Source organism: Pan troglodytes, chromosome 23, assembly GCF_028858775.2.
Source record: "Pan troglodytes isolate AG18354 chromosome 23, NHGRI_mPanTro3-v2.0_pri, whole genome shotgun sequence".
Classification (NCBI taxonomy): domain Eukaryota; kingdom Metazoa; phylum Chordata; class Mammalia; order Primates; family Hominidae; genus Pan; species Pan troglodytes.
Window position 1 is genome coordinate 21832554 of NC_086016.1, and position 12552 is coordinate 21845105.

Sequence of the window (12552 nt, forward strand, 5' to 3'; positions counted from 1 at the left end):
AAGGGGTGATACTGGGCACCCACCAGCCACTGTGAGTGCTGCCGACCCTCTCCACTTCTCCCATGCACAGGGACCTGTCCTCCTGCCTCCTTTCCCCAGGCCTAAGATGTGTGGCCACCACTTACTGGGGCTGGTCACCTGTCTAGAGCCGCCAGCCAGAAGAAACCGTGAGCTCCATCTCCATGAAAAATGAACTCTCTGTGCTTTGTCAGCGTGGCTGCCGAAGCCCCTGCCCCTGAAGCCTGGCGCGAGCTGCCCGAGCTCTTGTGATGAATGAGGGCGCGGGTCAGAGGGCTCCAAGCCCTGGGCAGACACCTCGTTTGTTAAGCCTCTGGAATAATTGCAGGAGGAGAGCACTGCAGGATTCCGCATCACCCTGGGGACACAGCCGTCAGTCCCCGGCACCAAGAATGACAGCCCAGAGAAACCTGGCATGGCTGAGCAAGGAGACCTGGGGGAGCCAGAAGGCACCAGGGCATGTGCCTAACAAAGGGATGCTGAGTCCTCAGACACCACAAGGACCAGGGCTCGCTGCATCAGAAGGCTGGTGATGGGAACCGGGGTAGCCAGGCCCGGAGCCCGAGGCCAACTGCCCTGACCTGGAGGGGATGGCCATGCCAGGGACAGAAGGACACTCACTGTGCCCTGCAGGATGTGGGCATGTGAACCCGAGGCCAGAGCTGGTCCAGTGGTCCTCATACATGTCCCTGGAAAAGACTTGTAAAACCACTGGGTTCTAATAACAGAGTTCACACAGACAAAACTGAGAAGAGTGAGGCTCCAGAAGGAGGCGAGTGGCGGTCAGTGTGTCTTCTCCCGGGGCACCTCCTCCCAGGCCTCATCCCAAGTCATGCCCCGCTGCCAGAGTCCACATTGTCCCTGGGAGGCAGGGCTGCCCCAGGGCCCCGAGTGTACTCAGCCCCCTGCCCCTCCCTGCAGAAGTCCTGGCCACGCTCCTGCGTGTGCTGTTTTATCCCTGGGAGGAGTTCCATGTTGGCACCTTTCAGATCACCTGCTGGGAAATGAGGCGTGCAGGGACCCACAGTACTTTCCTTCCCAACATGGGCACCATGCCCTCTGCACAGAAGCTCCTTGCAGGCAGCCCTGGCTCCCTAGAAGGGCCTCCCCCTGGTAAGTGGTGTGTCTGAACTCACAGTGGGTGAGGGCCAGGCGAGAGCAGCGGGGAACACTCTGCATCCCAACCAGGAATGCAGGCCAACCCCAGAAGCTGACTCCAAAGACTATCCTCATTGGACCGACTCCCCTCAGGCAGCGCTCTGTGGTGGCACCTGTTCCCAGCCTGTGCCACCCTCTTCCCCGGCACTTTCCTCCACTGCAGGAGCTGAGACTGCCTGGGGCTGCTCCCATCACCGATGTCCTTCTGGCAGTCTCAGAGCCTAGAGCCTGTGTGAAGCCACTGCCTCTGAATTCAGATGCCATGGCCAACGCAGGGACTGTGTGTGTGACTGACCCGCCTGTCGTGGTGCCACAGGGTGGCTGGAGCAGAAGCCAACCTGGCCTGGAGGGGCTTGCCCTGTGGTTGCCAGCCCCTGCTATGCCCCTGGTCCCTGCAGCCCCCTAGTGACAGATACCACAGGCCGGGCAGTCCTCTTGTGGCTGGAGCACTTCGGTGCCCACAGCCTTGATGCTGCCTGACCTCTGCAGGGGAGAGGATCTGAAGTCTCCTGGACCTGTTCTTCTCTGCCACCTCCCTGCCCGCAGATGAGACCTGGAGGCCAGGCCTCATTCTGCACCCCTCCCATTGACTGGCACCCCCAGAGGGACACAGCAGGTCGGGGGCTGTGGGAAGCCCTCCATGCACCATACCCCAAGAAGCAGGGCAGGGCTGGCTGGAGTGGCCCCTGCCCTGAGGGCTATGCCAGTGACTGCCTCAGGCTTGACGTAGGTCCTGACCTTTTATATATTAATAGCAATTATTCTTATGTTGCAGGTCAGCTGCTTAGAGGAGCAAAATAAGAATATACTAAAAATTAAAAATTAAAAAAAATTTTAAATAAATAAAAATGTGATTGCCCCCCAAAAAAGAAAGCCCTCAATGTTTCAGAAAAAAAAAAAAGCAAGTCAGGCCACTGTGCCACAATTGGATTGATAAATTATAACCTGACCCTCAGGCTTGGGGATGGAAAAGGGAACATGTGGAGTTAATGTCGGCTTTTCTTAGCGGAATGCTTCACGCTGGATCTCCATCACCAACAGAAACACGATTTGTCCTCTGTCAACTACATTAATTACCTTAACAAGTTTGTACATCCCTTTCTACGCATTTTTCTGTTGGAATTTTACATGATTGTGCAATGACCCACGTTTCCCAAGGGGTGGAACAGGAGCCGTGCAAACTCGGACACCCTTCCCCAGGACCTGAATGCCCTGCCCACTGCCTGCGGGGTTGCAGCCTTGGGGGGCGTTTTTCCTCCCAGCGGAGCCCCTGTCAAGCCCTTGGAGGAGCCTTGTGTGGGCACATGGAGCCCAGTGACCCAGGCTCTGCTGCAGTCCCTGTGGCCCGGCTGTGAGCCTGCTGGCGCCGTTTCATCATCTCAGGTGAGCCTCCCGGAAGCCACCCTGCCTCCTGTGAGGGCTTCTCCCCAAAAGGCCACAGCCACAGAAGCAGCACCACAGGATCAGTCCACGGGAGACCCCAAATTCCAAGTGAACCTTCTCACTCAAGAAACCACAGGGGGAAGCTGACTGCAGTAAGGGGCGCCCACTTTCTGGTCACGTGGAGAGAAAAGCTGGGGGCAGGGACTCTGGGGGTACCCATCCTGGTGGGCCTTGCAGGGCATGCAGATGCCCACAAACTGCACAGGCCCGTCCAGTCTCGCTCTCATGAGGAGGTCAAAGAGGCAGCGAGCCAGAGTCACCTCCCGGTAAAGGCCCAGCCCAGGGTAGTTCTCAGAGCCAAACAGAAAAGGAGGGTGCCTGGGCCGGGCGCGGTGGCTCACGCCTGTAATCCCAGCACTTTGGGAGGCCGAGGTGGGCGGATCACGAGGTCAGGAGATCAAGACCATCCTGGCTGACATGGTGAAACCCCGGCTCTACTAAAAATACAAAAAATTAGCTGGGCATGGTGGCGGGCGCCTGTAGTCCCAGCTACTCAGGAGGCTGAGGCAGGAGAATGGCGTGAACCCAGGAAGCGGAGCTTGCAGTGAGCAGAGATCGTGCCACTGCACTCCAGCCTGGGTGACAGAGCAAGACTCCATCACAAAAAAATAAATAAATAAATAAAATAGAAAAGGAGGGTGCCTGGCATGACTTAGGGCCTGGGAAGAGTGCTGCTGGTGACCCCTTACCGTGGGCTTCCGAGGCAGCTCAGGGCTGAGGGGCTCTTTGCAAGTGAATGCACGGGATCACTTGCTCTGCAGCCCTGGACATGAGCGGCCCCGAGGAGGGCAGCTACACCTTGAGCCAGTGCTGGCCTGAAGGGTGATGAGGGAGGAGACTGGCCTCGAGGAAGCTGTGCTGCATGGAGGCAGCTGGCCCAGAAGAGTCCCTCCCAGCAACCCCGACCTGTGCCCCGGCTGATGCCTTCCAACCCTGTCTAACCACAAAGAACAGTTGAGAAGGAAGGAAATGTTCATGGATCAGAAATTCCAAATGTGGCCTCAGGGAATGTCATTGTGTTAAGTCCACTCCTGCCTCTAAGAGGCAAAGAAGTAACAAAAATCAATCCTAAGCAAAGCGGGGGCCGTGCAGGCTTGCTGCAGTTAGTCAGCGTGGCCTGCCCTGCCCTAAGCACGGCCCAAGTACTGAGGCGCTGGCAGACCCCACTGTCCCCTCCTCACCGCTCACTGGAGGGCACCACGAGCTGCGGGGTGAGCCCACCGGAGCTTGCAAAGGACGAGGACCTGCTGCCACTGCTGCTGGCTGAAGCCAGGCCTCTCCTGGGGCGCTGACAGGAGGCCCCTTGCAGCAGCAGGAAGCAGAGGGCCGTGGGGACACTGAGGCAGCTGCACAGGTTCCCTGCGGCAGGGGGGTGGGGTGTTGCCTGAGTGGCTTGACGATAAATCAGATCCTGAATGGAGCATGACTCATGGCCGTGGGTGTGGCCGGCAGGGCGTGGCTGATGCACGCGGGGCCTTACCTGCCACAGCCGCAGGCACATGGGCATGCCCAGCTTGGCATCTGCCTTCGGCTTCAGGGCGCACACTGACGTCTTGGATGGCATCTCCAGAATCTGAACCTGACAGTAAGAAAACAAGTTGATTTGGGCCGTCGCCAAGTCGAGTCTGCGCTATACAAACAAGAGACACTTAAGGCGATTAGCCAGGGCTGCTGTGAGTTTCTGTCTGCTCCCCTCCCCGTGGGCACCTGGGAGCCCAGGCTCCTAATTAGGCTGCATGGGCCCTTGCAAAACGCTCTCACTGTTCCCAGGTCACCGCCTGGCAGCTGCCCCAGCCTCTCCCGACGTTACCGTGCAGGCTGAGCAGGAGGCTGGTTCACTGGCCCCTGACAGAGCCCACCGATTCTCTCTCCTTCCTGGTGTAGGCTTTACATACAAACCAATGTGAGTGATCTCAGGCATAGCCATGGTTCTAAGACTCGCCCAGGAGCACCTAGGGATTTGCCACCCACTTGAGAAATGAATGTGATGTGCGTCCTCTGAGGGCAGCTCCGGGAAACCTGGCTCCCCCACCTGGACACCCCGGTGTCCCCTGTGCATCAAGGCTGCATTCCAGGTCCCCTGAACACAGGCCAGGGCCCCCCTACACCTGGGCTGGGAGATGTGCCATGCCGGCTTGTGGGGTGTAGGCTCGCTGGTCACACATCTCCTGAACAGCCAGGTCAGGGGATGGCCGAGGCCACAAGCAGCAGACTGCCAGGTGGTTCTGCTGGAATCCAGGTCCGCCTGCACCCTCTGCCCTCGCTCTGGGAACTGGGGAGGCTCAGCCAGCACTGAATTTCCCCAGGTACGAGCGAGAGCAGCTCATTGGCCCCTGACAGAGCCCGCTGATTCTATCTCCTCTGTCTGCTTCTCCTTCCTGGTGCATGTTTTACATAGGAACCACTTGGAATGAGCTACCGATAACACAGTAATAATATCAATGCACAGCCACCTTGGACAGAGCCTGGCATACATGGGGCATCACCCAGTTTACACACAAGGAGTCCAAGCCCCTGAGGCTGGGGGCTCTGAGTAGGCAGAACTCATACCAGTTGGTCCAGCGGTCTCTGGCCCCTCTACTCTCCTGAGCCAGGCAGAGGGATCGTGTCTTAGGGGCCTCTGCCTGTGTGGGTGAGAAGCTTGCTGCCCTCACTAACCCACACAGAACAGGCCCGGGACCCCAAGTCTGAATCCCAGATCTGCCACAGGCATGCTGGGGGTGTGCTGAGGTCACCTCCGGGCAGGGCAGAGAGCTGGGCCCACAGCCCGGTCCTTCCGGCTACAGAGACCTGCTGAGGCGCCCACCTCCAGTACACGGACCAGGGCCACGGCGCTTCTTGTGCAGGCTGCTCTTGCCAGGGGCCCCCACAGCAGCTCAGCCTCTGCCAGCAGGGCTTCTGCTCCACTCAGCACCAGGAGCTTAGCCTCTGACAGCAGGGCTTCTGCTCCACTCAGCACCAGGAGCTCAGCCTCCAACACAGGGCTTCAGCCCCACTCAGCACCAGGGATGGCTCACAGATCTAGGCCCCACACAAACGCATGCACACACACATGCATGGGTAACATGTACACACCTGCACACACAAATAGAGCCTCCTGCCCATCAAGCCCAGAAACCAGGGGCCTCAGGGGGAGCCAACCATCTGACGAAAGGGGCCCCCGGGGAACAAACAGAGCAACATAATGAAGAGGGCAAAAAAGAACTCAGTAATGGGAGAGGTGATTATAGTCAGGAACCAAGAGGCTCAGTGACGGTGAGACCAGGCCTGCGAGCTCTGGGGAAGGTTGTCAAGCCTGAACTCCAAAGCCGGCCAAAATGGTAAGCAGGAGGGTAAAACAGAGGTCTCCGTGGACACCAAGGATTCCTTGTGGAAAAACCGCTCAAGGAGAAGCTCTAACAACATGGAAATATAGGAACATTGATGTCCAAAAACCAAGACGAGGTGCCACTGAGCCTGGCACAGAAGAACGTGGAGAACCCAGGAGAAGCTGGGGCGGGCTTAGCCGTTCTTTGTCTTCTGCAAGTAACAGCAACTCCGGGACAGGGTTCCTCCTCTTAGAATCAGCATGGCCACTGAGTGAAGAGCTAGAGGCACCAGGGCGGCCTGCAAGGACCAGAGTTATGACCCATGTGCCACCTCTGTGATCCCAGCTAAGGGAGCAGCGGCAAGCTGTCATTGGGTGTTGCCACCATTTTCCCTTTGCTGTTTTCAGGAAGGGTCTGTGAGAGCCACCGTCAGGGCTGTGGGGAGGGTCTGGGAGGGTGTAGACCACACTGCCTGGCTCACTCCCCACGTTTCCAAATGATACGGGAGAGGGGCAGGGAAGTGCTGGGAAGGGAAGTCCCCTGGCAAGGGCTCCACCCCTGGGCCTGTCCCTATAGACCTAGGTGAGGACAGGCACTCCTGCCTTCGCACCCAAATGCTGCATTTCCCAAGACCACCCTGGCTCACCACACCCCCATTCTGTGCCTTTAAAAACCCCCAAGACCCTAGCAAGCAGAGACACAAGCGGCTGGACGTTGAGAGGACGTTGAGGGGAGCACGGTGGTGGAAGAGCACACCGACAGAGGCTGGCATGCTGGCAGGCCATCGACCAGTGAGCGGAATGAGGTGGAATCTGGCCGGGCAGTTGGAGGAGAGCCCAGGCCACCCAGCAGCCCAACTCCAGGGGAAAACCATCTCCCTGCTGGCTCCCTCATCTGCTGAGAGCTACTTCCACTCAATAAAACCTTGCACTCATTCTCCAAGCCCATGTGTGATCCAATTCTTCCAGTACACCAAGGCAAGAACCCCAGGATACTGAAAGCCCTCTGTCCTTGCAATAAGGCAAGGGTCTAATTGAGCTGACTAATACAAGCCACCTATGGACAGCTAAACTAAAAGAGCACCCTGTAACACACACTCACTGGGGCTTCAGCTGTAAACATTCACCCCTAGACACTGCTGTGGGGTCGAAGCCTCACAGCCTGCCTGTCTGTATGCTCCCCTAGAAGTTTGAGCAGTGGGGCACCGAGGAAGCGAAACACACCTCCATTGCACGCCCCGGGAGGGGATAAGGGAACTTTTCCCGTTTCATGACCTGTTTTCCCCATATTAAATTGAGAAGTTTTGTTTTGTTTTAAAGTCAGAGTCTCACTCTGTCACCCAAGCTGGTGCCATCACAGCTCACTGCAGCCTTGAACTCCTGAGCTCAAGTAACCCTCCCACCTCAGCCTCCCCAGTAGCTGGGACTACAGGTGTGCGGCCACCAGGCCCAGCTAACTTTTTGCAGAGATGGAGTCTCACTGTGTTGCCCAGGCTGGTCTTGAACTCCTGGGTTCCTCCTGCTTCGGCCTCCTGAGTAGCTGGGACTATGATTTCCTACTTTTTGCACTCCTCTGTGCCAGATTTCTTAAAATAAGATCTGTTCTTCTTGTCGCTATATCAGGAGGATGGGCTAGTTCCAGCAGTTAATGGGGTGGGGAGGTAGGGGACTTAAGCCAGGGGCAGGAGGAGCCGCCCTGAGCACACCTGTGCCTCTGTGGGGTGGGGAGGGCTGCAGAGAAGGCAGGCACTGGCTACACAGCCTACACGGCCATACATAGTCCCCAACCAAGGAGGGCCTGTCTCAATTTGGGCTCAAAAAGACCCCTCTGGGGACAGTGAGGGGACATCAAGGGCAAAGGACTTGAGCAGGCCAGTGAGGGCAGGGGCAAAAGATGGGGAGAGGAGGGGTGCGGTGAGGGCAGAACCCAGGGCAGCCCTGATGCCCCACTCTGGGCACTGCAGGAGGGAGCAGGGGTGGCAGCACCTTGAACCACATCCTGGGTGCAGGGGAGCGGTGAGCCCTGGGCCTGAGCACCAGAGGTACACACCACGTCCACCTGGCCTGGGTCCTCAGCCCGGGGCTGTCCCTGCCTGCGCCTGTACTTGGAGCCTCCTACAGACACCCATGAGCTTTCCGCCTGGCACCTGACTGCAACTTTTGTTTCCAGAAGGAAAAATGTTAGGTTTGGGCAAGTGTGGCCACCCAGCCGGCCGAGTGGGGTGGGAGTGCGGCTCCCTGGGCGTTGTCTGGGTGCAGGCCAGTGAGGCTTTCTCCCGCCCAGTCTGACAGATTCCAGGTGGGAATGTGGAAAGCAACTGTTTTCCCAGGATGTGCGAGGTCCCCAGACAGGCTGCCCCGGGAAAAGACATGCTGCCCCACAGGGAGAGCTGAAAGCCAGGAGGAGGGTTAGACAGCCTTGAGCACAGGGGACGTGTGGCCGGGGGCAGCGCAGGCTGACCGAGTGCTGGCTGGCGGCCTGGGGGTGGCTGAGACCAGCGCATGGAGCACAGCAGGCCAAGGGAAGAGCTGACTCAAACTCCTGCAGCATTCCTGTGGGTCTGTAGACCTTGGGTCCCGGGGGAGGAAGCACACCCCTCTTTCTCACATAAATACAACTTGTAACAGGTTTTTTGGCAGATTGGCAAGAAAAGTGTATGTAGCTCCTAATTGGTTATTTAAATGCAATGAACAAATAAATGCCTGTTCCTATCTCATTATTTCTGTACTGGATCTGCCTGAAGACAGAACGACTCTCCTTGGGCAGGGGCCAAGCCCAACTGTGTGTGGGGGCCGTCCTGCCCAGTATCAGCCCCAAAGACTGCCGGGGTACAGCGAATGGGGAGGACTCAGCAGTGGGCATGGACAGTAGCCCCCACGTGTGCGCCCCCTACTCCATGGTATGTCCTCCCCATGCCCCGCCCTCGGGCCACCATGCCCCACTCACCAGGTGCGACAGTCGCCACTCAAAGGCTCTTCTCTGATTTCCCTTCAGCTCCCCCAAGAGCTGAGCCTCCAGCCACACCCTCCTCCACTATGACACCCTCCCCGCACATCTTGGGCACCCCTCCCTTGGCAGACCCTGCCTCCTGTGCCACTGGGGGTGTGGATACCACTGTCCAGCTGGGCCAGTCCTGTGTTACCAACACCTCTGGTCATTCTGGCCTAAGCTCCACCTAACAGTGGCCTCCCTGCTTGGTGATCCCCCCACCCCCTGGGTGTTCCCTAGTTCACCTTTCCCGTGAGGACTGTGATCACCACCTTGTGCCTGCACTCACCCATCCCAGCCCTGGTTCTGTGCCCTGAGATACCACCCTCCCTGCTGCCCTGGCTCAGCCCTCCCCAGGCCTCCAACTTCACCAGGGACTTGGTCTCTCTCCCACCGCCTCCTGCCAGCTGCCCCGGAGCGTTCCTCCCACTTGGGTCTAAGGTCCTCAGGGCCTGAGCAGTCTCTCCCCTGCCGTTCCTGCCGGCCTCGGGCCTCCATGCTTGGCCATCCCACGCCACTGTCCTCCATGTGCAGAACCATGCTGGGTGCCCAGGCCTCTAAAACACCGGCCCCTCCCCCAACGCCTCCTGATTCTCCCACTGCCATGGGAGGATGGCTCATCAGCAAGGCCACCCCAAGGGGACAGGCCCAGGCCTAGCCGGCTATGCATCAGCCCCGGCTGCTGGAGCTGCTGTCAGGTGGGCGGCTCCATGGAGTCCTGTGGGTAGGCGCAGGCGCCTCCTAACCAAGTGCAGAGGATGAGCACAACTGTTTGGAGAACATGGGGCCTCAGGCAGGCTGGCTCTCACCTCGTCACTGCCCTTCCCTGGCACGGCAAGCGTCCAGCGTGGCTGGCCCCCGGCCAGGATGCTGCTCCGGCAGAAGCCCACACTCTCCAAGCACACGGAGTCTACGACAGCGCTCCTGCCCTCCGCGAGGTCCCACAGGCACAGCTTCAGGTCCCGGCCCTGACTGCCAGACAAAGAGGAGACAGGCCTGAGACTCCCCTTCACAAGTGTCAGCTCCCATGGCCCCTGCAGCGGAAGGAAGGCAAGGCCATGTTTCCAGAGAGTGGGTGCCGTGAGCTTGGATCATCGCAGGTCGGGAGCCTCAGCTTAGGAAGGGCCTCACTGCTCTGGAATTGACACTTGAGCCAGCACCAAAGTGCCCGAGGCCAGGACATGCAGTGGATCAAGGCTGTGGACCGATGGCTGTCCAGCGTGGCCCCGGGGTGGGGGACACCAACCCTGCAGTGCTGCACAGCACAGAGAGCAAACTTCACTGTGTGCACCCTAAAATCAGCAAACACCCAGGGTGCCAGGACCCCAGGAAGGACTGCAGACTGTGACAAGGGGGAGAACAGAGGGGAGCCAACCTGAGGCATTTTGGGGTAGTGCTCATGACTAGATGCTTATGAGGTTAAAGACAAAAATAACTGTGCAGAAACTGTTCCAGTGGGTGAATTAGTTTCTCAGAGGGGTGCAGGTTACAGTTCTGAATCCTCTCCATGTGTACACCTGGTAGAACAGATGAGGAAACCAGTGGTGGCTCACGGGCCCGGGGTCTCACCAAAGGGAGATGTGACAAAGAGGCACAGGGGAGACATGGGCCGGCGGAGTCGAATTAGAATTGTAAAGTCAATATGAGCAACGAGTGTTTGAGCAGATGCACAGACAGAAATGAGTACAGACGGGTGTGTAAGCACAGGTCAGCGGGCACCCAGGCGTCTCCCGGTGCTGTCCACTGAGAACACCTAGAAGCAATGACCACACCTAACCCAAGTCTTGGTTTCTTATGCTGTTCTCCAAAAACAGGAACCAGGGCTCTGGAGAAATGGCTGAGTCTGGGGTGGAGTGGAGGAAAACCAAGAGGAGTCTCAAGCATCCTGTAGTGCCAGGCAATGAGAAATGCTTCAAAAATAAAATAAGGCTGGGTGCAGTGGCTCAACGCCTGTACTCAGCACTGTGGGAGGCCGAGGCAGGTGGATCACCTGAGAGGTCAGGAGTTCAAGACCAGCCTGGCCAACATGGTGAAACCCCGTCTCTACTAAAAACACAAAAAAATCAGCTGGGTGTGGTGGCACGCGCCTGTAATCCCAGCTACTTGGGAGGCTGAGGCATGAGAATTGTTTGAACCCGGGAGGCAGAGGTTGTGGTGAGCCAAGATTGCACCATTGCACTCCAGCCTGGGTGACAAAGCAAGACTCTGTCTCAATAAATAAATAAAAATAAAATAAAGACTGGGTGCGGTGGCTCACACCTATAATCCCAGCACTTTGGGAGGCCAAGGCAGGAGGATTGCTTGAGCCCAGGAATTCCAGATCAGCCTGGGCAAAATAGTGAGACCCCTATTTCTACAAAAGACACAAAAATTGGCCAGGCATGGTGGTGCGTGCCTGTAGTCCTGGCTACTCAGGAGGCTTAGGTGGGAGGATTGCTTGAGCCTGGGAGGTGGAAGCTGCAGTGAGCCATGATCGAGTGACTGTGCTCCAGGAGACCCTGTCTCAAAAAATAAAATAAAAATAAAAAAGGATCGGGGATGTCAGAAGGACACGGACTCTGAAGCTGGAACAATCTGAGAAATCAAATAAATCATGGTGGTATTAGATTTTAGCCCAAAGAAAGAAGTAAATCTGCATGAGACCATCCTCATGAGTGAATGTGTATTATGTATCAGAAAGAAGGAATAAACCTTCCTTCCAGCTTCCTATATTCCAGTTAAAGTAGAAATCTGCCATGGCTGGGAGCGATGAGGGAAACGAGAATACCCCAGTAATAACAGGTGCAGGCAGAGTCCACAGATGGATGCTAAAATCAGCGGCAAAAGGGTAAGGGTCTCAACATGTTGCCCAGGCTGGTCTCAAACTCCTCGGCTTAAACGATCCTCCCATCTCGGCCTCCTGAGTAGCTGTAACTACACTCCCCAGATGTTAGTAATTACTGCAGTGGTTTTAACACAGGGCCACACATCCTTGGCTCTCCTCCCCCCAGGAGGTGAAGCTTCCTTTTCCCTTTGCATGTGGACTGCAGCTAGTAAGCAAAAGCTATACCTTGACAGTGGAGTCAGGCAGACACTTCCTGCCCCAGTGACCAGGGTTGTCCCCCCCAAGCCATGGGCCATCAGGGACCCATGTGTTCAGCATGGACTCCGGGATGATAGGATGAGAAACCTCACTTCTGTGGGTTTCTTCCCAAAACCCATCACCCCAGTCTTAACCTGAGAAAATACCAGACAAACCCAACCTGAGGGGCATTCTACAAAACATCGGGGCAGTAACTCTTCAAAAGTGTCAGCTAGGTGCAGTGGATCACACCTGGAAGGTGGAGGTGGGAGGATTGCTCGAGCCCAGGAGTTCAAGACCAGTCTGGGTAACATAGTGAGACTCCATTTCTACAAAAAAATTTTTTTAAATTAGTCAAGCTTGGTGGCGTGCACCTGCAGTTCCAGCTACTCAGGGGGCTGAGGTAGGAGAATTGCTTGAGCCTGGGAGATTGAGGCTGCTGTGAGCTGTGATCACACCACTGCACTCCAGCCTTGGTGACAAAGCAAGACCCTGCCTCAAAAAAAAAAAAAAGACCAAAATGTTGAGGTCACAAAAATAAGTGATCACACACCAAAAGGGACTAAGGAGACGTGA

General features: G+C 56.9%; 1 protein-coding gene across 1 annotated transcript in view; it reads right to left on the reverse strand.

The window, feature by feature from the left end:
• The window catches only part of GNB1L (G protein subunit beta 1 like), a 67143-nt gene that overhangs the window by 14860 nt on the left and 39731 nt on the right, over positions 1-12552 (reverse strand). The window contains exons 5-6 of the mRNA NM_001364717.1: positions 9725-9887; positions 4100-4198 (exon numbers count right to left, since the gene is read on the reverse strand). Of these exons, the coding sequence (NP_001351646.1) occupies positions 4100-4198; positions 9725-9887 (262 nt within the window). The remainder of the gene's footprint in view (positions 1-4099; positions 4199-9724; positions 9888-12552) is intronic.